Raw genomic sequence first — 25,007 nt, 5'->3', positions numbered from 1 at the left:
TCTGTGTTTTTTTGGCAGTTGTCTGCATTATCCTGTTCATACACCCATTTTGTCCCTTTATTGAAAAAATAAAAAAAACAACAACCTTAAAGTACACAATGTAAGCTTCTTGTGTCCTCATTTGACACACTCTGTAAATTACTTTCAGCAAAAGCAGCAGGTTTTAAAAGAAGGCCAGTCTGTTTTCTGAGTTTCTCCATGTGGGCATTTTGACATGTGTGTTTGTAACCTAAAGGAGCATAAAGTACCATATTTATATTTAAATAAAATGCCTCGTCCCCAGGAAAATAGTTTTTAGGCTTTACAATTATAGGATAAATTTCCAACCAATGGAATCTGTTTTCAATCTGGATGTTTAACTTTTTTCTCTAGGAATGCATTTAGTTAAGGAATAAACTGTAAACTTGATGACAATGACATCTATGTCTTTCATTTGGTATCCTTTGTTTGTGAAAGGGACTTTCCTCCCCATTTTTGCAACATTACGTGTGATTCAAGGACAGAGATGAAATATGTTCAGCCCCCCCTCACCTGTGTACTGCACCACTCTTCGAGCCCCTCTTCCCCCACAAAACAAAACAAACCCCAAAAGTGACAGATGAATTGGAAGGTGCTGCAGAGTGACTGTCTCTGCCAGTGACATAAACAGTGAAATCAGCCACTGCTCATGTGCATGCATGTACAGAAGCTGATTCTGTGAGATGCATTGTGCTACACCCTGCGGATTCAAGATCAGTCTAACCTGGACCTAAAACTCCAGCAACCTCTTTTACAACATTTTACTGGTTGAAAACAAATCAGGGGTGGGAACTCCCCTTCCATTATATTCTGTACAACCTACAAGTTTATGAAACGTTGTGTATACATTGTCTTTCAAATCTGGACTCAGGTTTTCTTTTCTCCTTAGAGGTCTGTATATGTTGTCAGTTTTACAAATACTGCATGTTGCAGCATCTATTTACATTATTAAAACACATACCTCTGTGATACTGTCTCTTGCTGTTCCTAGTGTAATGGAGTTAATATTACAATTTTTTTTATTATTTCTGTAAAACCCTAAAGTTGTTATGTTGTCTTTTTGTGATGGCATCATTTGTTGCCTGTATTTTGCCCAGCGTCTCCTTAGAGGACATTTTTGCTAAGAAAATATTAACATGTATTCTTTTGCTGAGAGAGACAAATAAAGCTCCCTTTAATTTAAGGACAGGAGAAATGAAAGTTATTCCCTACCCTATCTGAACAGGTGTGTAAAATGGTTGAAAAAATATATAAGATAAATTGGGGCCTGATACTGATTTCAGTTCCACAGGTGTCAATCCAGAATCATTCCATTGACTTGGGGCTTGATACTGCCAGATGCTGAGGACTCTGGCCTGGATCCACTAATGCATCTAAATATGTCTCCAGGTCAGCACGGTACTTAAGCAAGTGCTTCACTTTAGGCACGCAAGTCGTCCCATTGGCTTCCATAGGACTAATCATGTGCTTAAAATGAAGCATGTGGCTAAATGCTTTGCTGGATCAGGGCTAGAGTATTCAGCATCTTGCAGGATAGAGCCCCTAAATGGAATGACCCTGGATTTACACCAGTGGAACTGAGATCAGAATCTGCCTCTTGGGTACTAGCAAATATTCACTGTAGTAGGTTTGACGATGAAGGGGAGGACGAAGATGAACATGTTGACTGGGACAAGACAAAAAACTGTAAACAAAACAGTACTTTGTTGTGATCTTTATGTCTCAGAGATATAGTCCTTGTGTCTAAACTCAAGATACTGGTACCAGACAGGTACTTTGCAGCTATTTAACAACATGATTTTTGATCCAGTGCCATTAAATGTCCATGAAGAGTTCAGTCTTTCTCTCTCTCTCTCTCCCTGATTTTTTTTAGTAGTTGTTAGTACTGCAGTAGAGATTTTATATACAGGACTTATTTTAATTGTTCTGTCTATGAAGCAATCATAACAATTATGTCTTTGTTTTAAGTTGAATTCTAACACACACATATATAGTAATAATATTTTCATTATATGTTGCATTATAACATGTTAAACATATAAAATAATTGTGTGAATATAGCTAGCCATCTAGCTATCTGTCTAGGTATACAGATGGATATGTGATATATCACATACAGTACATATTGCTAAAAAATTAAAGACGAAAAACATGCTATGATTTTTTTAAGAAATCTGCAACAAAACATTTGATTTATACACTTCTATCAAAAAGCTAGATACATCCATTGGGCACATCACTTCATTTCCAACTTACACACATGCAGCATAAGCACTGTACTCGAGGAACCCCCTACATTAAGAGATTTTATACAGCGTCACCTAAATAACTTCAAAAACTAGCCAACAAGAACATAACTTAGAAATGACAACATGTTGTAGCCTAAACACTAAAGCAAAAATAGTAATACAAAATGTGACATTTTCTAACTGTGTGATAAATTAATGGTGTTATAAAACCATGAACCATTGAGGCCCGTTCAAGTTTGTTAGAATTCTGAAACAGATTTATATGGCATCCATAATGTGTTCTTAAGCTGCTGTAACATTCCATACAAGCATGACCTACTGTCCCAAGAAACTTTTTATATTTAACTCTCTGTGGAAAGATGTCTCAATAAATAAGAACAATATTTGGGTAATAGTATTGCAGTTGATAACATATCAAAACCAATCAACTTCAGAAGAGGAATGTATTTTTACTGCGCAGATGCCTTTGCCATTAGTATTTAATATCCTCCAAATTGAGTAATTTGTATAATGAAGAGACTGAAACAATAGCAAGAATTTAGGCTACAGATGTTTCATATTTATTTCCAAGAGCTGAGATAAATACAGGAATAAGTGATACCATGTCTTTGCTTGATATTCAGAAGGCTTTGGCATATCTGATGAGATACAGTTTCAGGGTTTATCGAAGTGCAGAGTTTGTATAAAAAGAAAAAAAGATACCAGCTGTTATTTTAGTTCTTTTCCCTGCAAAGGTTGGAAACCATTTACAGTGAAAGTGTGGGAAAATTATATTATGGATTGTGAGTACGATACTGCCTGGCAGGCATGTCACTGGAGTCATGAAAGGAAGCCACTGTTTCCCAAATCCAGATGTATATATTTTGACTGGCACTGCTCAAGGAATCTAAGGAAGTTAGATGCCCAACTCTCATCAATACTGAAAGTTAGTAAGAGCGGTTGGATTTTTCAAAAATGCTTAAGTGACTTAGGAGCACAAGTCTTATTGGCTTTCAATCGGACTTGTGCTTTTAAATTACTTAGGCACTTTTTAAAACCCATCCTAGGTACCTAACTCATTTAGGCTCATTTGAAAAACTCAGGCTTATTTATTTTCATTTTAATACAAATTAAATTCAGAAACACATAGAATTGGACTTTTATCTGGTGTAAATCAGGCTAGTGCTATTTACTTTAATTGAGCTATTTTAATTTATACCCATTTACGATATGGCCCTCTTATTTAATCTTGATAAGTAGCTCATGAGTTGCCCGTCAGCTACACACTTAAACATTTATGAGGCAATTTCAATAGAAACTGACTCTGTGGTCGGTATGTATAGATTGATCTTAATCAATGCATCTCTGGTTCTGCCATTGCCACAGGTCGTGCATGCAGGCTCTTGAGCATGCAGTTTGTTCATTAGCCTATTGTTTGTTTTAGTACAATATATAATTGGTGACTGGCCTTTACACTGCCTGCATATCACTATATAATTCAGCTATGGGGAAACATTTATTTTTCCATCTTGCACAGCTAGGGCCTGACTCAATGCCAATGAAGTCGATGGAACACCTCCCACTTACTTCAATGAACATTGGCTCAGGCCTGTAAGGCTCAAGCATTTATTTCACACTTCACCAGGTACAGTACACCCTATAAGTTGCACTGTTATTCAAATGCAATTGAATTCAGTGACATAAGAGTCTCTGCAAATTGTACAGCTTGTGGTATATCAAAAAATATTTGCTGTGCTCTATCTGGCATCCGTCAATAGGATTGTTGGGTGGGAGAGGAATACTGGAGTCAGTCAGTGTTTTAACTGAGTTAAGTCGTAGTGAAGACTGGAGGATTTGCCCCCTGGCGTGTTATTTGTGCTATCTGTATTTTTGCTGTGCTGGAAGTATTCCCATGCATGTGTGATGTGGGAGTTTGTGAATTCTTGGTGGGATGGCAGGAGTACGGACTAAGATCATGAACCCGGGGTCCATTTCATTACATACTCTTTTGGCAATTCAAGTTGCAGTTTGTAAAAAAAGAAAAAGAAAAATGGGGGCGGGGGGAAGAATTTACCTTTTGGGCTGTGTTACACCTATTTTTCCTCTGTCCCCATCCTTTCTCTAGGTTCGACACACACCCCCACTTGGCGTAGTGCCCAGGGAACTCGTGACGTGTGGCAATTTTCGGATGGAAGCTCGAGACCGCTTAAATTCTGAGAGAATGTGAAGCACACGGGGAATGTGCACCATGTACATGACATCTGAATGTGGTCCGTTATCTTGCTAGCTTTGCGATGCTTTCTGACAGTAACTTCAGACTTCACCGTCCAAAGGCAGCATCCAACAGGCTCCTTCCGCCTGCCTGCAAGACTATGTTATATATATTTTTAATAGAATAAAAACACTTCTTTTTTTTAAAAACCAACCCACCATCAAGGGCTTATCGATCATCAATGGCTTTGACTGGCTTCCATGCCATTGGGAAAAAGCCCTCTTGAGTATATGTTGATACAGTGTGGAGAACCCAGCCTGTTGTTCTTATACATTACACACCATCTTTTTAAGTGCGGCTAATGTTACAAATAGCAAAAACAAATAAATAAATAAATAAAGGAGGGGGGCAAGGGGGAGACTTGACATAATAAATGTTGGTGCTTTAGGTTTTGTTTGCTCTTTAATTTTTAATGCTAACAAGGACCATGCAGCCGGTATGACGTTTGTAGTACCATATCCACTGCATAAAATCAACTGTTGTGATTAAAAAAGAAAACAAAACCCATATACACACAAGAAGTTATCCATCTATAGATGGTATACATTTCAAAGAAAACTAAAAATGCAAAAGCGTTGTTAATGCAACACTATAATTAATGTAGAACTAGTGTGGTTGTTTATTAATGCTGAAGTGTGGGGGGTCTCCTAACTGTCTAACTTATCATTTGCATACCATTGAATAATGCCTACTGTGTTGTATTTCTGCTGTTAAAATATGTATTTTTGAGGTTGCGCGGGGGGAGGGGATGATCCATAGCATACTTTAATTTGTCATTGTTTGTCCAAAAAGCTAACTGTTTCCAGGAGAATAATAATTTCATTATGGTGATGCTGTAAGCTCCACGAAAAGTTGAACCCCCACCCCCCCACAAAAAGCCCCCTGTGGTTATTGATTGATCTTTGTTACAGTTATCCTTTATTTGTGCAAGTAGCCCTATTCTGGAAAGCAGTTACCACTAGCTTATTTTAAGCATGTGCTCAAATCCTGTTGGATCTAATAAAGCATTTGAACACTTGCTTAACTCTGTGCTCCTATTGACTTTCATATGACTATTAGGGACTTAAGTACATGCGTATGTACGTTCCTGAATTGGGGGCACAGATTGTACCACTGAATTCAGTATATTCTATTGATGACCATGTGTGATAAGGGTTATAGGATCAGGCCTAAGTGCTGATGTGAATCCTTTATTTGGTTAAGTCCTGATGCTGCAGGTCAAGCTGTGCCATCATCTTATTTTCATGTAAAACCACCCTGAAATTTATACCAGGTAGAAATTTAACATGCAGGGTCTCAGGTCAGGTGACAAAGTTATTTGTATTTATTAATTATTGTTGCTTTTTTATTTATTTTTCAAAGCTGAATGTGAAAATTTGGCCAGCCTGCTATTTTGCCCGTGAAACTGCAAAATAGATAAAATAATAGCACCTTTGGGTCATTTAAAAAAAAATCTATAAATGTTATTTTGTTTAGGAGAGTGGTTACAGCACAAGCACAGTCACTTTTGTAACAAAACTTTTGTAAAGGACTTTAGACCGTAGTTGCAGAGTGCATGAGCGTCTGTGCACACCACTGTATTAATGGAGACGGGCCAATAGACTATCAGTGATCTGTGGATGACCGTGTACAAATGGGGATTGATACAACAGACTATTACTGTTTCTTCTGAGGTGTTATGGATTCTAGGATCAATAATCCATGGGTTACATGCTCTCTGATGGCCCCACTTAGTACACAGTAATGGCAGCTGTGCAGCCACAGAAGCAGGCCACGTATGCAGTGCTTCTGGTTAAATTCTGCCAGAATGCATGGGGAGCTAAAGTAACTTTGCATTTAGTCTCGGCATGTAGATGCTGGGAACACAGGTAGGGACTAGGCTGAGTTGTTCCAACGGCAAAAATGTCATGGTTCAGACCTCCTAGTCCACATTCTGAACTAGTGACAATGTCTGTGCTTGCAGCTGAATTAGATCAGAACCATTAGTAATACACTTGGCCCAATAGCAGCCCCTGCTGGGACCCCTCCATTCTTCCCTGGGGGACTTTGGCAAGGAGATTTGTCAACAGGCATGGCCCTTACCCCAAGGTCCAAATTTGATGACCAACGTTGAGCAAATGCAGCTGGTGAAAATACAGGCAGGATTACGCATTGAATAATGGATGTAGACCTCACTCCCCAGTACGGTAGTATAGACCATAGTTGATCAGGCTCTGATGTGCAGCATAACCTCAGCAGATCAGATCAATCCTTATACCATAACTAGGCGTGTCAAAAATGGCACCCATTTTGCTCCATATCTGTGCATTGCTCTGCACCTGTTTACAAGGAGTTTTTTGAGCACTGAAACAACACGTCCTGCATCTTTGATTGGTTATGCCTCATGTGCAAAGGAGTTAACAATTCCCATCAGCTGCTGGCCTCTCCTACGGCAGTCTCAAACCATTTCCACATCAGGGTATGCTAGGCAGCTGCATTCTCACTGGCATGGCTGTTTCAGAATGTGGCATATGGGTCAATTTTACTCCACTGCATAGTTGGAGCACTATGCAGTGGAGTAACTCTTCTCTTTTCCCTAGAGTACTGTACTGAATTGGGTCCCCTAAATACAGATTTGCAGAATTGCTGGTTACAGTTCTGTATAGCTATAAACCATTAAATCAATAATCTGTTTTTAAACATCCTTCAGTACCGTACTTACCTGAAAAATTTCAGAAGATTGTGTGACTTTTTTTACATGTCACAACATGCCAAGGGCAGACAAAGCTCAGTTCATAGTTTGTTTCAGGACATTGTGGAAACATTGGGCCGTAGCCTGTAACTCTCTGTCACAGCAGTACAAGTCCAGAGTAGGTCACTTATTTCACTCTGGATTTATACCAGTGTAACTAAGAGTAGAAAGGGGGCCAATTGCTACCATACAGAGTTGGTAGAAGTATATGGCTAGCAGGTATTTTTACCCTATCTAGGAGGAATTCAAATAAATAGAAGTAATACAAGCAATGCTCTGATTGTGTTCTGCTGGGCACAGACACAAAAGTGAAACAATACTTTCCTACTGAGTTGAAGGTGAAGTGTAATTGTTAAATTCTCTTTTCTTTTTTTTTTTTCAAACGAATTAAAAAAAAACCCATTTAAGATTTTAAGTCATTTGCAGAATTCATGTGTTGCCTTAAGATTATAAATATATGTACCAACTACGTTGAAAGCTTTAGTAACTGTTAAGAACTGAGCTCAGGGTTCCATGTTTCACCTGCGAGTGCTGACACCATTTACAAACACCTCGTGCTGGAATGAAGTACTAGGCTCTTCTACAGTCTGCGTAAGACCATCTGTATTGCAATCGTGTGCATTAGGACTATATTCTCAGCTGGTATAAATCAGAGGAGCTCCATTGAAATTGGTGTAGCACCACTGAAACCAATGGAGCCATCCGGCTTTACACCAGCTGAGCACCTGGCCTGTGGGGCTTTGGATGCCTTGTAAGGACAGTTTTAATGATAGAACTTTTTAGGACGGGAAGTTGACTGTTGGGCTAGCCTGCCCAGAGTCCTTGGCTGTGTCTGTGTATGAAGAGTGGGGGAAATAATGCACACAGCTTGTTAGCAGAAGAGCTCAAGTTTGCTCTGTTTTCTTTACAAGAAGAAAAAAAACCCTCACATATTAGAAATGCACAATATACTGCACAATCAGCTCTTGCAGGAGAAACCCAGAACCTTGAACTCAGGTCCTGAGCTGAAAGTTAAAGATGAAATGATTTTCAAGTGCTTTGTATTAAAATGTATTCATAATTTTAAAGTCTGCACATATCTACTGTTAAAAGATTTAGGATGTTAAACAATTTTTATATTTATTTTAGAAGTGCTGCAGTTCACTTTTAAGAACCAAATTTAAAAGCTCTTTTTGTTACTCAATCCAACATGCTGTAATGGTCTGAAATGAGCAAGATATATGGAAATTAGACAGTTTAGCTTTGGTTTTAGTTTGAAAAGCTTCTTTCAATGTGCAAGCATTTTGTCTGTGCTGTATTTTATTTTTAAAGACAGTCTCATAATAATAAAATGCAGAAAGGTTAACACATTTGTGAAGTCTTACTTAAATTCTGCTTTCAAATTACGTTGATTTAGGAATCGAAAAGCATCCAGGTTATATAATTTTCCAACAGTAAATTGGGGGGGGGGGAGAGAAAGCAAGCATAAAATTGGCCACTTATTAAACCATGTTTATCTCAAATGAGTGAAATGATTATGTATCCTGTTAGAACCCGTGAACAGGATTTTAAAAAACTAACACAACAAAAACCACACTTCATTTTGATTTCTGCTTCACATCACATCCTGCTAGATGCTCTAAATAGCCAGTAGCAATACTTGAATCCTGTCACTGACAATATTTAGTTTTGTGTTTGAAGGTGGCAGAATAACTATTAACTTCAGGGAAAGGTGAATTGAAATGGGATTCTTCTTTGGCTTTTTGAGATCATTCTACTTAATATGCTATTTATTCATTACTTTTACGTTGCCAGGAAAATACATTGTTCATCTTAACTTTTTGATTTTTTGTGTGTGTGCAGGTTGTCCTGCGAGTGAGCCAGTGAAATACCTGACTAATTCATTGTTGGATTTTAGTATTTGCTTATTACAACTCGGTTTCTTTTTGGTGCCAACAACCCTTGAAGTGCATTAACTTTTTAGAGTAGACATTAATGTTGCCTTTGATTGTCGTTAGATTCAGCTGTGCTGTTGCTGTCTGGAGCTGCATCTGGGATGTGAACAGCTGAAATGATGGATAATATGTGACAAGATGAAGCATGCCATCCATTGAATATATTTTCCTTTTCAAGATTGGCTAATATGAAATCAGGGTGGTGTGATATTTCAAATGATACTGCGATAAATTACCATCATTATCATCACTGATCAAGAATTGTACCTCTTTTGCCTCCTCTTTGCTCTCTGCTTCCTTTTCCAAATTTCTCAGATTGTTGCAGGCATAAACAGACTTCATATATTAATATTTCCACCACATTTTTGCTTCCAGTCTCTATACCAACAATTCTGATTGTTCCAATAAATAAAAGAAGTTTTCCTTTAAATGTCTGTCTTCCATGACAAACAAAGTAATAGAACTATTTTTAAACAAGGAGGGAGTTAATCTGTAAAAAAATAAAAGCAAAAATATGGTTGTTTGTTTTCTACTTCTATTGCATCTTTAGCAGTGATGATGTTTAGATGCCAGAACCAGTGGGCCCCAATTTAATTTAATCTGGCCTCCCATATTGAGCAATATGTGATTTCTTTCTTGAACTACCTGGGCTCAGCTCTATTGTAATTTCAACACTATAGGTACTCATATGCCGTGGTAGTGGACAAGGATGGCTGGATAGCTAGATCCATTAATGTTACGATGAAACAAGAGAAATCACGGTATTGGTGATAACAATACAGGTGAAACAGGCAGGCTGCTTCCTGCTTTTCTTGCCCATATTTATATCTGTTTGCCTTATACCTAATTATCTGATAGTGCGATGAATTGGATAGATGGAAAGATGGGATAGCCATGTCACTAGGATTCCAAACTTTACAGCGATAGAACTGCACTGTGTGATACCTTAACATTGTTAGTTCATTTTAGTCTTGCTAACTCTTCAACACTGGTGATTTTCATTTTCTTCCATGTTGTCCAGAGGCAATGTATGTAAGCTCCTTCCTTTTCGCAGGTGTCTGCCATGTATGTGACAAAGGGCCACATATGGTCAATTTACGGCCCTCCCATTGATAGGAGTTGTGCATGCAATATTTGGTTTCTAGTATTCAAATCCATATGCTATATAGTGTTGGCCAAGAAAGTAAGCCATGCAGCCTTGGTGCTGATGAACATGATGGGCTGATTCTTATTACAAACTATGTAAATAGAGGAGGGTTAATAAAGACTTACTACCAATAAAATGGAACTATTTCCTCTCAAGCTTTTGTGACATTTTATAGCACTATAAAATTGCTTAAACATAACACAAAAGGCAATTCCTTCTGTCTTTTCCGCCTAACCTAGCACAATTGTTACTAAATGTAATCCCCATAAATGCCAGGCAAAATGAATTTTCTCAATGGCAAGGTTTAGCTAGAACAGTGAGAACTTTTCTTAATGTCATGGAGCTGACAAGAGGCCAAGGGCCACACACCAAAGACAGTGTCGCCTCTGTCCACATGAAAGCTGTTTTCCATAACTTCAGGCATGGACTCTTGCCAGATTGCTTATGTGGTCCTGCAGAAGATCCACATAACTTGATGGATGTGTTATTCCAAAACACACATCAAAGAGCCTGTAGCTAAAAGCTGTAAGTCCTAAATCAGTTAATAACTAGAAATTTAACATTTTCCAGCTAGAAATGGAGATGTGCCAGGTAGTAAATACACATTATCCATTGAACAATTAATCCTTTGGCATCAGGAATCCGATTTTTCCCATGTGCATCCTGTCTTCTGCAATAGGATATGCAAAGGTAGCCACTGCAAAGGGGTTTAAGGGAGGCATTTCTGCAGGTGATGTATCAGAAAAAAGGGGACTGATTCTTCAAGCCCTTTGTGGGTTTGATTCTGCTCCCACTGAAGTCAATAGCAAAATTCCCACTGATTTCAATGGTGCAGGATCATGTCCTGAGTGTGGATGTCCCACTGAAGTTCATGGAGGTTTTGTGTAGAGAGGGCTTACAAGATGGAGCTCTCATTAAAGCATTTATAATTTCAATACATTTTTACCATCTGAGTTCTTGTGTTTGTGTCCTTTGCTGCTATAGTCCTTTGTTTACTCTTCAGAAAAATACAGGAAGGGCAATGGCACTGCAATATTCCCCATATTACCTTATCAGTGTGTCTCAGCCCTGATCTGGAGGGACGTCATTTTACAGGGTCAGAAGGTAGCTCGGTCTATATGCTGCTCAGTCTTTGTTCTCTGAGTCTGGTGACACAGCCAGCAATGGTTGCCAGTTAGTAACATTTGTGCTGCTGGCTATTGCAAGCTGAACAATTCTGTAAAACCAAGCTCTAAACGGAAGCTCTGTGAAAATGCCCGCTTCTTGCTCAACAGCTCAGATCGGGGGGGCGTGTTCAGCTTTGGACCTGCTGATCTAGTGACTGAAGGAAGTTTTTTACTACTTTGTTCTGCTGGTAGCAGTCCAGAACCAGCTCCGCCGAGAAAGAGGAAGCTGGGTTCCTATTCCTTCTTGTGTATCATCAACAGAATTGTTTTCTAAGTTCCAGTTACAGGCCCAATCACTGGTGCAACCCCCACTGAGTACAATGGAGGTGCACTGAGGTTGTAACAGAACTGAGGGTGGCCAAGGTGTAATATTTGATTCAGACTGCAGAGAGACTTTATCTTGATGATGATAATGAAGAACAAGAAGGAATAAACCCAGTTTGACTTTCAGATCCCCAGATGGGTATGCAGGGTTAAAGGTTGGTTGACATATGCCTGGTAACATCATTACTTATGTGCCTGATGCCTTTGTGCAGCAGCAGGAAAAGTTCAGAAAGGGGCAGCTTTTGGAAGCTACAATTGAAAAGATTGAGGCATCACAAGGCATTACACTACTCACTGTATTGTAATTTCGTGCTTGAGTTTTGTGGTTAAATGTGTTATTCTGACTCTTCTACTCCATGAGATATATAATTACCTATTCGTTTATCTAGTTAAAAGCACATTCAAGTTTAAAAAAAAAATGCCTCAAGACTGGTTAATGAGAGCCTCTCTTTAACAAAGGCAAATTTGCACAGCCAGTCAGTACATTAAAAAAAACAAAATAATTTAGGACTAGTTTCTGCCTCCCACATGGGCCACTTGAAGAGTAAAATGCTACCCAGTGTAGAACCTGGCCCTAAATTAATTTTGTGCTTGTGAAAAGTGCCAGTTTGGTGGCACTGGAAACAAGTTTTTGTATCCAGAGAACTGGTTCAGAATAGGCAGCAGCTGTTCAAACTTCACTGAAATGATCTTCTAATTCACTTCACTTCTGACCTGCAGAGACTACACTGTAGGAGTGAGAAGTTAGTTTGGCCTCCATTCCCTTGGCAGTGAGTTGGCTAACAAGCATGGCAGTTAGTACCAATTGGGTGGTGGGTTTCATGATGTAGAGACTTGTCTCCTACAAGGAACTGGAGTGATACCACCAACCTATTTCATACCTAGGATACAAGAATAGCCATCAAATGGTAAAAACTTTTGGTTAATAGTGATGTGGGCCAAATTCAAACTGGTGAGCTAGAGATGAAAGTTCCTGAGTCCCATTATCAACCCCATGGCCATCAACTCTGTGGTTCAGATGCCAGGCTAGATCTCCCCTCACTTTCAACAGGGTACATTGGAATCAACTCCCTGGAAATCGATTCTTACCCGAGTGTAAGTGAAAAGAAAATCTGGACTTTTCTCCAGGAAAAAAAAAAAATCCCTTTAAACAGTCTTGTGATATGCAGAAGCAACCTTTTTCCAGGCAAAGCTTTTTTGGTGATTGCTTGGTCCCTTCAACTCGCCCCAGTGTAGGATTACCCTTGTCTAGGAGCTTTTTTGCCAGCATGCTTTCCTGGGACTTGCCCTATAAATTTGGCAGAGACAGGCAACTTCAACCCTAGAGGGGCCATTTTGCAACTGGCGGCTGCTTGCTACCTCTCCCTCTTTTCCAGCTGGTAAGTGCTTTTAACTCTTGTTACATTTTCCCTTCTCCATTCCTGTGAAGATGGCACATTCCTGCAAAGACATTTAAAACAGAGTATGGCAATCTAAAATGACGACTGGGAGTGATTAATGGCTTCTGGTTAAAATAAGCCTTTGGGTCAGCACTTTCAAGTGGGTGTACTAGTTGTGGGTGCCTCTGAGTTTGAGCACCCAATTTGAGAGGCCTAGGTGAGTCTGGTTTTGGAAGTGCTGAGCACTCACCACAGCTCACATTTGGACACTTTTGAAGAGGTTGGCTTGGGCATATTCAAGCTTTGCCTGCTTTCTTATCCCAAAAGAGACATTATATGGGTCTATTCTTCCCTCAATTTATGTACACAACTCCCTATTCAGGGAGGGGTGAGGGGAGAGAAGACATGTAAGACTTCCCTTCTATGGGTTAGTCATCCTTGTGTTTGCAACCATTGCTGTGGAGAGGTAATGGTTGCAACAAGAGATCCCTTCAACACAGGTGTCCTTAGTTTTTGATGGGCCAAGCACATGGTTTTCAAAAGCACTACAAGATGATAGCTGCAAAAGCAGGAAGCTATTGAAAACCATAGCTGGCAACCAGGAGCATGGACAGTGGGTATTGCAGGCCCGGGGAGGCTGAGCCTCCCCAAACAGCCAGGTATGGCCCCACCCACGCTCTGCCCTGAGGCCCCCTCCTGCTTCCCACTCTTCCCCCGTGGCCTGGGCTGTGGCTGGGGCAGGTTGGCCTGTGGCCTGGGAATTGTGGCGACTTGGGCCAGTGCTCGGGATGCCCGGTGCTCTGGACCTGGGGTCACTGGGGCTGCCCGCCTGGCGCTCCAGGGCTGGGAGTGCCGGGGCCACCTGCCAGGAGATCTGCGGCTGGAGGTGCTGGGGCCATGCTGCCTGGCACTTTTGGGGCTGAGGCCACCCACCCAGTGCTCTGGGGCCGGGGGAATTCGGGTGGCCCAGGACTGAGGGGAAGGTGTCCGCAGTGAGAGGCTCAGGGCTCCAGCGGGGGAGGTGTGTGTGGGGGGAAGGGGCAGGCCTGGGGGCTAGCCTCCCTGAATTGGCGGTTCACGTGCCACCCATAAGCAGGAGGGACAAAAATCCTATTGCATGTAACTAGTGAAATGATCACAGGAAAATTATGCATTTTCCAGAATAGCTTATTCCCTTTTGTGTATTAAACACTATTTTAATATTCTAGTGACAATGTTTTATAATTAATCTAAATGTAAGAGACTGAGCACACTGGAGATTATGATTCAGTGTAAGGAGGTGAGAAAGGTTTTTCAACTACTAGCCAGCTAGATTACTGACTCAGCTGGCTGTATGTAGAGGCAGCCATGGTCATCAGTAACCACACTCTGAAGTGTAATATCCAGCTAGGTTTACTCTTGAATGCAAACGTTCCATACACGTTGGCAAGTAGAACCTTTAACTTGTAAGGGTTGTAATGTTAATTCGGAAGAAAAGTGTTTTTAAAATTACATTAGTTCACAGACATATATTGAACTCATGAGGGGTAATCTAGCCCCTGAGAGATAGGAACTAAAGAGCTGAGCCATAAACCAGTATGATAACATCCTTATTATCAGATGCAAATGAAGGGGCCCAATTCACTTTAAAAAAGCATTAAGAGTATTTAATTTTTCTTGTGGGAATATCTCTGAAGTTGGCCTGTGTGGTTTTTTTGTGTGCTATGTACTTGAAAAGAAGAAAAGAAAAAGGGAAATTTGGAGCATGAAGAAGCCTGTGGAGGCAGAATTGAGGATCCCAAGTGGTAACTTGGGTGTCAGGAGGATACACAACCTTTTATACTTGTAAGAGAATGGATATGCTGTACCCTGCTGGAATCTAAATGGGTCTTAATTTGTGAGGAGTAAATTCCTGCCAGCTTGTTACACTTCCTTGACTGGGCCAATGTGAACAGGAAAGACTGGGCCAAACCTTACTGTCAGTTACATCTGTGCAACCCCATAAACACTCATGGAGCTGAGAGAGAATGTAGATTTTTGAGCCAAATCCTCAGCTTGTGAATAGTGGCATAACTCTACCAAAGCTAATAGAACTATGTGAATTTACAACTGCAGATCTTGCCCCCTTGTCTCTCAACCTGCATATTTTGAAGATGTGGATCATGGAAAAAAGAAATGGGAACGTGCAACCCAAGTCACTATTAAATGCTCATTAAGCTGGGTTTACTCCAGTTTGTGTTACTGTGGTGACAAAATTCAAAGGACAAATTGGTTTCTTGTCACCCTGCAATACGTGGAACAAATGTACATGTTCTAGATCATAACAATCTAGAAGGATGGTGAAAGAGTTCATGTTTTTACTAATGATGCATGGTAATCAAATGCCTGTTACCTGCATCTAAGCCTTATTCCTCCCTCCTGCGTCTCCCTGGGGTGGCTGGGGCGGCTTCTTCCTAAGTGCTATCTTTGGAAAGTTGCAGATAATTCCAGTGAATCACCATGTCTAACACAGAAACAAGATTCTGGGAAATACCAGGTAGAAAAAGCTGATACTTTCAGAAGGAGTGATGAACTCTTTCAACGGTTGGTAGGGACCCAATGATGAAGTGTACTTGAATCTTGACACAGCTTCTTCATGCTGCACTGGGGTGGTTCTGTTTTTTTAGAAAGATGCTGTACTCATGACCTGCTAGCACAAGCTATCCTGACATATTGCAGAGGAACTTTACTGAATAGGAAGTGTTGACTGTCTGATGTGTCACAACATGCATGTTGCACTTGGAAACTCCAGCCAAGATCAGCCCCTTGTGCTAAGCACTGCATAGTAAGAGACAGTCCCTACCCCGAGACACATGCAGTCTAAATAGACAAGACAGACAAAGATGCGGGAAAGGAGTATTATTTTCCTCACCTTATAGATGGGGAATGAAGCTTAACAGAGATTAAGTGACTCACCCAGTGTCACACAGGATGTCTATAGCAAAAGCAAGAATTGAACCCAGCTCTTGTCAGGCCCAGGCCAGTGATTTAACCAGGCAGGCCCACCTACCTCTCATAGGACACACCCTGAAGTGCTGATGTTTGGCTGTTAATGCATGACCCCAGCATATATTATAGTGATGCTGACCTTGGGGTTATATAAGCCTCTATCAGAATTCCATTTAGAAGCTGTTATTTTCATGGGTGTGAAACTTAGCCTCAACACCACTTTCACACCCATTCTAAAGATTGGCCTTAGAATGGAACTGCTCAGTTCCACTTCACAGAAAATGTCTCATTTTGTGAAAATGTCGTATCATTTTGTAATAATTCAAAAGTACTTCCTGGGCCAAACTTTGACTGCAGGAGACATTTATTAGGTCAAAACCAGTGCTTTCATATTCTTGTTTTCAGATCATGAACACATGATCTCTCTCCTAAGTATGATTGTTATACCCTACACTGATGGGATGATCTGGCCAGGTAAATAGCATTTCTTTTAAGATTTCAAGGGTCTTTAACTAAATGGTTATTATTTTTCCCCAAAAGCATTTCACTATGTTCCGGTCTTTTGTGGGTCTCCTTATCAGTGCCACAGAAATGGATATCTGAGCCAGTCTCCCGTGTCACTCTCCAGTACTCAGTACTAGTGGGAGGTAAGAAGAAGGGGGCATTTCTATTTGATTTGTTTGGGCTCTCTGGAAAACGGGAATGCAGACAGCTTGAGGTCCATTTAGGCTCCTAGTGGTCTAGAGACCCCTTCCTGCCATGTGTCAAAGAACAGGGTTGAACCCAAGAGCCCTATTTCTGTCTGACTGTGTAAATCCAGACAACTGGTCTGATGCCAACATAAGCAATGTGTGATTTTCTGAGTCTCCTGGTGCTGTGCATGTTTCCATAGAGGGCAGGCCTGAGCACTGAATGTCCATGGCACACAGAGTAAGGAAAGCCTTTTTCCAATTCGAAGTTAATCGTGAAGGCCAAATTCAGATCTGTTATACCAGTGAAAATCCAGAATAATCTCACTGACTGGAGTTCCTCCAGATTTACAGTAATGGAAATGAAATTCGAATCTGGCTCTAGATATATTTATGTATTTCATCTCAGGAGTGGGATTAATGGATCTAAAATTGGCTTTATTCCAACACATTTATGTTCACGCTGAGGCTTGGAGCTGACACGATTGCTTTTTAGATCAAGGGCACTCTGATAGGCGCTTGCCATTGTCTACATTTTAATTTTTGGATTTTTTGAATGAATCTTCTCACTTGGGGGCCTATTGGATTGAGGGGTTCATTTCAAAGGTGTAACCATATAGCTGAACTGCTTTGATGCTGACAGCATTGTTTATTACTGCTATGTTAAATCCATCCAAAGATTATCAAATGTTTAGTTTGCCTAACTGAACATAAGGCTATTGATGATTTGGCTTGAAACATATATTCTGGCCAGGCAGGGGAGAGATTAGAGTCTTTACCATATTTGTCTTGTGAGTTGCATCTGGTCAGTTCTTGTTTCCTAGAATCTATTTTTTTTTTTTTTTTGGTAAATTACAAGACAATATAATCACTGTCCTTGCCTTAGACCTAGCTGCTTGTCAAACACTGGAGGTTAAAGTCTGTAGATAGAAGAGGGACTTGGAATGCAAGGTGTGGACAGCTGAGATAAAAGAGAGAGAGCCTATGAGTGTTTTGTCTGCTCTCCATTCAGCTTTAGAGTTTAAAGGTCAAGAATTGTTCTAAAAAGCAAAGAAAATGTGGTACCCATAGTTCACATACTTAAAGACAAAAGGCGTTATTCAGACAGCTGGGTGGTGTAGTGATTGGAGAACTAAAATTTTCTTTTCAAAGTTAAAAAAGAAAACCCAACCCCCACAAGATTGCTTTTCAGACAGACATTATTGTACTTTTCTATGTAATATGCTGGGATCAAGGGGTTGTTGAGTACAACAGGGAGACCAGGTAAATACCTCTCCATTTGGAATTAGGGATTAGTTTATTTATTTATGTTACCGATTTCTATAGCATCTGCCATGAAGGAGCTGGGTGCTCCATTTATAGCGATTAATACACAAATTGGATTCATATCCCTGGGTCTGAGCCCACCACTGAAGCTTTGGTTCTGGGTCAACTACAAAATTTAAAGAGGGGCACTTCTTCTAGTTCCCCACTGGATGCAGCTAAAACCTTGTGAGAGAAACCATGCTCCCTCATGAGATTTTGGTCTAAGATGTCAGAAATATCACACCATCAGCTGAATTTATGAGCCATTGGAGCCAAAATCTCATGCGAACAGACCAGCCCTGAGATTACAGTGCCATCATCAAACTGAAACCCAAACTTTGAACCCCAGCCCTAATTCCACCCTGAAACCAAATCATACCCTAAAGCAAACCTGAAGCCTCCAATCTGCCTTCACATTTCATCCCTTCCTTGCAAGCAGTCATTGATAGAATATTTATTCACATCTGACCTGTACTAGAAGAATAAGATTTCCTGTTATCAGCATAGGTCATTTTCATCAGGATTTGTTTAAAAAATTGCACAGATGAGTGCTGCTAAGATCATAAAGTAGCAGTTGGTTGTTAGTGGCTAACGTCCATTTTCAGTTGCTAGGTAGGACATACTCTGTGAGAAATGCAGGTGTTTTTTTTTTCTCTCTTTTTTTTTTAAAAGAAAATAAATCCAGTATGTCCTTCTTTTATCTTGTTCAAGAATCATAAATTTAGGATGTAACAGGGTTAGTGGACCAGCTGGGCAGCTATATGAGGCCATAGGTTAGTTAGGCTAGGAGTATTTATGAGGCAAGGTTTACAGGGCTCTCAGTCAGCTAATTCTTGGCTGAGGGCTCCAGTTGACTGAAGCATCAGTTAGATGGTTTTTATCATTTGTTGCACATAGTATTAAATACCTTCTATAAAAAAACCTTTCCAATAGATCAGCCCCTTGCTGTGGTAATCCTCCCACAGATATATCCTTTCAATATTAAAGAGGCATTTTATGAGTTCTTGTGCTTTTTCCATCCTGAATTCACAAAGGAGTTCCCAGAACATATACACACACATGCGGCCCAAAATTGCCTGGCCGAACAGACGGGAATTTTACCCATCATTTACAAAGTGAACTTTGTGAAAAGGCAAAATGTAAATATCAGGATGGAGATGGCCGTGTAAATAGAACGAGCCCACAGTTGGATACTGCACGTAATCTAATACACTAACCTATTCCCCTCCTCCCCCACATATACACATCTACCTCTGCACTCCATATCCAGCATCAGGAGTTGACAGGTGAGGATTAGGAATAGGTGACCCCAGAAAAGTCTGGGCTCTGATTCTGCTGCTCTCCTCCAAAATCTGACCATCCTCACTTTCCCTCAAGCTTGGGAATACTCCTCTTTGGGGGGAAAACTTGGGTTCTGCAGGTGGGAAGGGGGAAATGGGGGAAGTAGGGCCGGTTTCTCTATCCAGTGTCATCCCCACCTCAATCTCATCAGGTTCCCTTGTCTACTGTAGTGCTCTCTGACTCATTTATAAGCATTCACTAATATGGACTCCCCCTTCAGGATCTTGAAATCTCCCTCAGAGGGTGTGGGCTTCAGGGTCCGTGGCTGGCAGGGGAACCCATGGGAGCATATTCCATAGAGGACTGGGGTACTGGAGGAGCAAATCCCAGAGAGGACTGGGGTGCTGGGAGGCAGTGCAGAAGAACAGATCCTCTACACGGATGACCAGGCCATCCTGGTGGATCTCAGGGTCCATCTGTGGGTTTGTCTCACTGTAATTCCCCAGGATTGGGGTAAGGAACCCCCTTCCAATCCTCAGAGAAGTGGCAATGACAATCTCCCCCAGTTCTTCTTCGAGTGATTGCTCATATTGATTTCAAGTGGGGATGTGCGCGCTGCGTGCACAGCTGTCGGAAAGATTTTCCCCTAGCAGCACCCGTCGGGTCAGCTGGGGAGCCCCCTGGAGTGGCGCCTCCATGGCGCTCAATATGTGACCCCCGCTGACCCAGCGCCCCCTCAGTTCCTTCTTACCGCCTGTGATGGTCGTTGGAACTGTGGCATCTTGCTTACCAAGTTCTCCACGTTTCCCTAGCTTGATTCTGATAGTAGTTGTTCTTGTTCTTTTCTTGTAGTTTCTTTTTTGTTTTTGTTGTAGTTAGTAGCAGTTGGGTTGGGGCGTTTCCTCTGCCCCGACTACTTTCCCTTGGGAAGGCTCTCCTGCCCAAGTCCTCGGGATTCAGAGCCTGCAAGTCCTGCTCTAAGCCCATGCCAATGAGTGACCCCCATGACTCTTGTCTGAAGTGTCTGGGGGAGGCTCACCAAGCCGAAAAGTTCAGGATCTGCAAGGGATTTCGTCTTAAGACCAAAAAGGAGTGGGACTTTCGTCTTAAGCAGCTCCTTATGGAGGCGGCACTTAGACCCCAGCCTCCTTTGGCGTGGCAGGACCCGGCACCGAAGTGGTACCAGAAGCCCAAGAAGAGTGGCTCTCCTGTGCGGAGGCTAACCCCCCTGGAGCTGGCCAATGGATGCGGCACTGTTGACTTCGGCCCCACAAGGGGAGCCATTGAGTCTGGTGCTTTTGGACTCCCCAACCCACAGCGTTGTGGAAGTACAGCTGCTGTTCACCCCAGACACCTTTGCGGCTGCAAGGGACCTCATCGCCGTGACGGCACAGGGGTCTCCTCTTCTCCACGCCAAGCCTCTGGTGCCTCAGCATGTGGCACTGTCTCAAGGCAAGCCAGCATTGATCCTACCATTAGCACCATCGGCACCGTCGGTTGAACCTCAGCACCGTTCAAGGTTCTGGTACCTCTCAGAGTCCCGGCACTTCTTCCCATCTCCACGCCGGTCACACTTGTGGCACCAGTCAAACTTGCAGCACCGCTCCCGACTGCGTCATTGCTCCCGATCGCAGCACTGCTCCATACAACGGTTGCCTTCGCAGAGCAGGTCCCGGACTCGGCACCGGTCATGACGCCGTTCACCATCTCGTCACAGCTCCAGGTCATGGTATCACTCCAGGTCCCAGCATTGCTCCAGGTCACCACTTTCCAGCTTCTTGGCACTGCCCTGGCCCTCGTGGTCCCGATCCCGTCCCTCGGGCTCGGAGATGGGGTCTCAGTATTTGGAGCAGCACTGGTGCCGTTCAGACTGTGGATACCCTGATGTGGGGTCAGGGCCCTGGCTGGCGCACTGGCAGGGGCCCACTCAGTGGCCATTTTGGACCCCGTGGGTGTACCACCAGTCCCAGGGTGCACAGTCTGGAGCTTCCCAGTTGGCCACATCTGAACCGAGGGTGCCGGAAGCCTCAGCCAGTCGGCCCACTCCTAGGGTGAGGAGGAGACATTGTGTCCCCTCCCTCCCTCGGAACCCCTTTCAACTTCAGTTCCTGAGCCTGAGGCAGTCAGCAATGCAGGGCACCGAGCTCCCGTGGTGCAGGAAGGTCAAGAGGACCCTCTCACCCCGGGCCTCTTCATCCTTCTCCCCTGATGAGGCTGTAGCAGGTACCTCTGTCTCCGGGCCACCCCCCATAGACAGCTGTGCCCACCAGGATCTTCTGCGCAGGGTGGCATGCAACATTGGCCTGCAGGCCAAGGAGGTGGTGGAATCGGAGGACCCAGTGGTAGACATTTTGGCCCCGGAAGGTCAGTCAAGGGTGGCCCTGCTCCTCATCAAGACCATACAGGCCAATGCCAAAACCATCTGGCAGACCCCAGCCTCCATTCCGCCTGCGGCCAAAGGGGTTGAACGCAAGTACTTCATGCCCTCGAAGGGGTACGACTATCTCTTCATGCACTCGCAACCCTGCTCGCTGATGGTTGCATCCGTGAATGAGAAATAGAGGCAGGGACAGCAGGCCCCCGCGCCCAAGTCGAAGGAAGTCAAGTGGCTGGACTTGTTTGGCTGCAAGGTGTACTCCATGGGGGGGCTCCAGCTCAGGATTGCTAATCAACAGGTACTCCTGAGCCATTGTAACTTCAACTCCTGGAACTGAATGCTCAAGTTCAAGGAGCTTGTGCCACCTGAGTCCAGAGAGGAGTTTGGAGCCCTTGTTGACGAGGGCAAGGCAGTGGCATGGACCTTGTTGCAGGCCTCACTGGATGCTGCAGACTCAGTGGCGCGTACGTTGTCCTCCGGTATTGCCATAAGGCGCATCTCCTGGTTGCAAGCCTCAGGCCTACCGCCTGAGGTTCAGCAGACACTGCAGGACCTGCCCTTTGACGGGGAGGGCTTGTTTGCAGAAAAGATCGACTGTCGGCTGCATAGCCTAAAGGACTCGAGGGCAACCATGAAGTCCCTGGGTATGCACACCCCGGCAACCCAAAAGAAGCACTTCAAGCCCCAGCAGCCGCAACAATGCTCCTACCCTCCTTGGCTGAGGCAGGACTTCTACAGGTGGAGGAGAGGGAATGGCAGAAGGAAGCCTTCCAACCCCCCCGCCGGGACAAGGCCAGAGCCTGACCAAACAATCGTCAGGTTCCAAGCAGGCCTTTTGAAGGGGTGCCCAAGGATGGGGTACCGGACTTAACCCCAGATTCTTCCCCACACTTTTTGAATTGTTTATCCCACTTCTACCATGTTGGTCCCAAATAACCTTGGACTGCTGGGTCCTTCGCACAGTGGAAACGGGATACTGTCTCCAATTCTGTTCCTAACTGCCCCCACGACCCCCTCTTCCCTGTCCCTTTTCAGAGACCCCTCTCACAAGCAACTCCTTATTCAGGAGGTTCATGTGCTCCTCGCCATGGGAGCAGTGGAGGAGATTCCATGGGAGCTAAGGGGCAATGGGTTCTACTCCCAATATTTCCTAATCCCCAAGGCCAAAGGGGGTCTCAGATCCATTTTGGACCTGTGCGAGCTCAACAAATTCATGGCAAAGCTGAAGTTCTGCATGGTCTCCCTAGGCACTATTATCCCCTCCCTGGATCCTGGAGACTGGTATGCCAACCAGGACACGTACTTCTGCGTAGCAATTCATCCAGCACAGAGGCCCTTCCTGTGCTTCGTGGTCAACCGCGAACATTACCAGTTTATGGCCCTTCCATTCGGCCTTTCAACAGCCCCCCGGGTGTTCACCAAGTGCATGTCGGTTATGGCTGTCTTCCTCAGTCGATGGCGGGTGCAAGTATATCCCTACCTTGACGACTGGCTACTTTGGGGCCATACCAGCACGCAGGTGCAGTCCCAACTCCGCCTGGTTAGGTGTACGTTCGAACAGCTGGGTCTCCTCCTCAAAGTGGAGAAGTCAACCCTAGAACCAACCCAAAGGATAGCATTCATTGGTGTGATGCTGGACTCCATTCAGGCTCGGGCCCTCCTGCCAGAGTCCCATTTCCGAGCTATCACAGGCATCATTCAAGGCCTTCCTTGAATTCCTGATCTCAACAGCACAAGGCTGCATGAGTCTCCTCGGCCACATGGCTTCTTGCATGTACGCGACCCAGAACGCCAGGCTCTAATTCAGGCAGTTGCAGGCATGGCTCACCTCGGCCTACCATCCAGGGTGCGACAGCTTGAATTCAGTGGTCATGGTGCTGAAACAGGTCCTTAGCTCTCTTCGCTGGTGGCTCAACCCCCGAGCAGTGTGCGGGGGGGGGGGGCAGGGATCCCCTTCCCCAGCCCCCAGCCTTCCTTGTCCCTGGTTACGGACGTATCAGCTATGGGGTGGGGGCACATCTGTGGAACCTTCAGACTTAGGGCCTGTGGACACAGAACAAGATCTCCCTCCATATCAACGTCAGGGAGCTAATGGCGGTGCGCTTGGATTGCCAAGCCTTCCAGGCCCAACTGCAAGGTCACTGCATGGTGGTTCTAATGGACAACACCACAGCCATGTTTTACATCAACAAGCAAGGGGGTGCCCATTCCTCCCTCCTTTGCCAGGAAGCCATTCAACTGTGGGAGTTCTGCATAGCCCACTCCATTCACCTGGTAGCGTCCTTTCTTCCAGGGATCCAGAATACGCTGGCGGACTGCCTCAGCAGGTCCTTCCACTCTCAAAAGTGACCGGATGTCGTATACCCCATCTTCCAAAGGTGGGGGTTTCCCCAGGTCAACCTGTTTGCCACCCGATGCAACAGGAAGTGCCCAGTATTCTGCTTCTTCCAGGGTCGTAGCCCGGGCTCCATCATGGACACATTCCTGCTGCCCTGGACAGGTTGCCTGCTCTACACCTTTCCTCCGTTCCCTCTCGTGCACAAAGTCCTGCTCAAAATCTGCAGGGAAGGGGCAAAGGTGATTCTGACAGCTCCAGTGTGGCCTCGCCAGCACTCGTACACCACGCTGCTGGAGCTGTTGGTGGACGTACCAGTCACGTTGCCTCTCTGCCCCAACCTACTTACTCAGGACCACAGTCGCCTCTGTCATCCTGACCTACGGTCCCTCCACCTCACGGCTTGGAAGCTGCATGGCTGAACCCCACGGAGCTTCTGTGTTTGGACCAAGTAAGGCAGTTCCTACTATGCAGCAGGAAGCCCTCTACTAGAGCCACATATCTGGCGAAGTGGAAAAGATTTTCGTGTTGATGTGACTAGCGCCGCACACACGCATTCCAAGCGCTGGTACCCCTCATTTTGGAGTACCTCCTGCACCTGAAACAGCAAGGCCTGGTGGCGTCCTCCATAAGGATTCACCTCGCTGCCATCTCGGCCTTCCACCCAGTCACATCTGGCCACTCTGTCTTCACCAACCCTATGGTTGGTCACTTTCTCAAAGGCTTGGACTGTCTATACCCTCAGATCCTTCAGCTTATCCCTGTGTGGGATCTTAACCTGGTCCTTTCTAGGCTCATGGGGCCCCTGTTTGAACCTCTGGCCACGTGCTCCCTCCTGTATCTCTCCTGGAAGC

General features: G+C 43.8%; 1 protein-coding gene across 7 annotated transcripts in view; it reads left to right on the top strand.

Annotated features, from left to right (window-relative positions):
• BCL11A (BCL11 transcription factor A) overlaps positions 1–8,594 on the top strand; it is a 102,340-nt gene extending 93,746 nt beyond the window's left edge. For 3 of the 7 annotated variants that reach the window (XM_048842790.2, XM_048842792.2, XM_048842796.2), the window contains exon 4: positions 4,372–8,594. In XM_048842790.2, the coding sequence (XP_048698747.1) occupies positions 4,372–4,473 (102 nt within the window). In that variant the 3' untranslated portion in view covers positions 4,474–8,594. Of the gene's footprint in view, positions 1,202–3,787; positions 3,892–4,371 lie in introns of those variants that run through there. The other 4 variants (XM_048842788.2, XM_048842791.2, XM_048842794.2 and 1 more) reach the window with 2 other exon arrangements.
• The last annotated feature ends 16,413 nt before the right edge of the window (positions 8,595–25,007 follow it).

Source organism: Caretta caretta, chromosome 3, assembly GCF_965140235.1.
Source record: "Caretta caretta isolate rCarCar2 chromosome 3, rCarCar1.hap1, whole genome shotgun sequence".
In the NCBI taxonomy this organism is placed as follows: Eukaryota; Metazoa; Chordata; order Testudines; family Cheloniidae; genus Caretta; species Caretta caretta.
The sequence above is the reverse complement of the archived record's forward strand: the minus strand, read 5'-3'. Positions and strand labels throughout refer to the sequence as shown.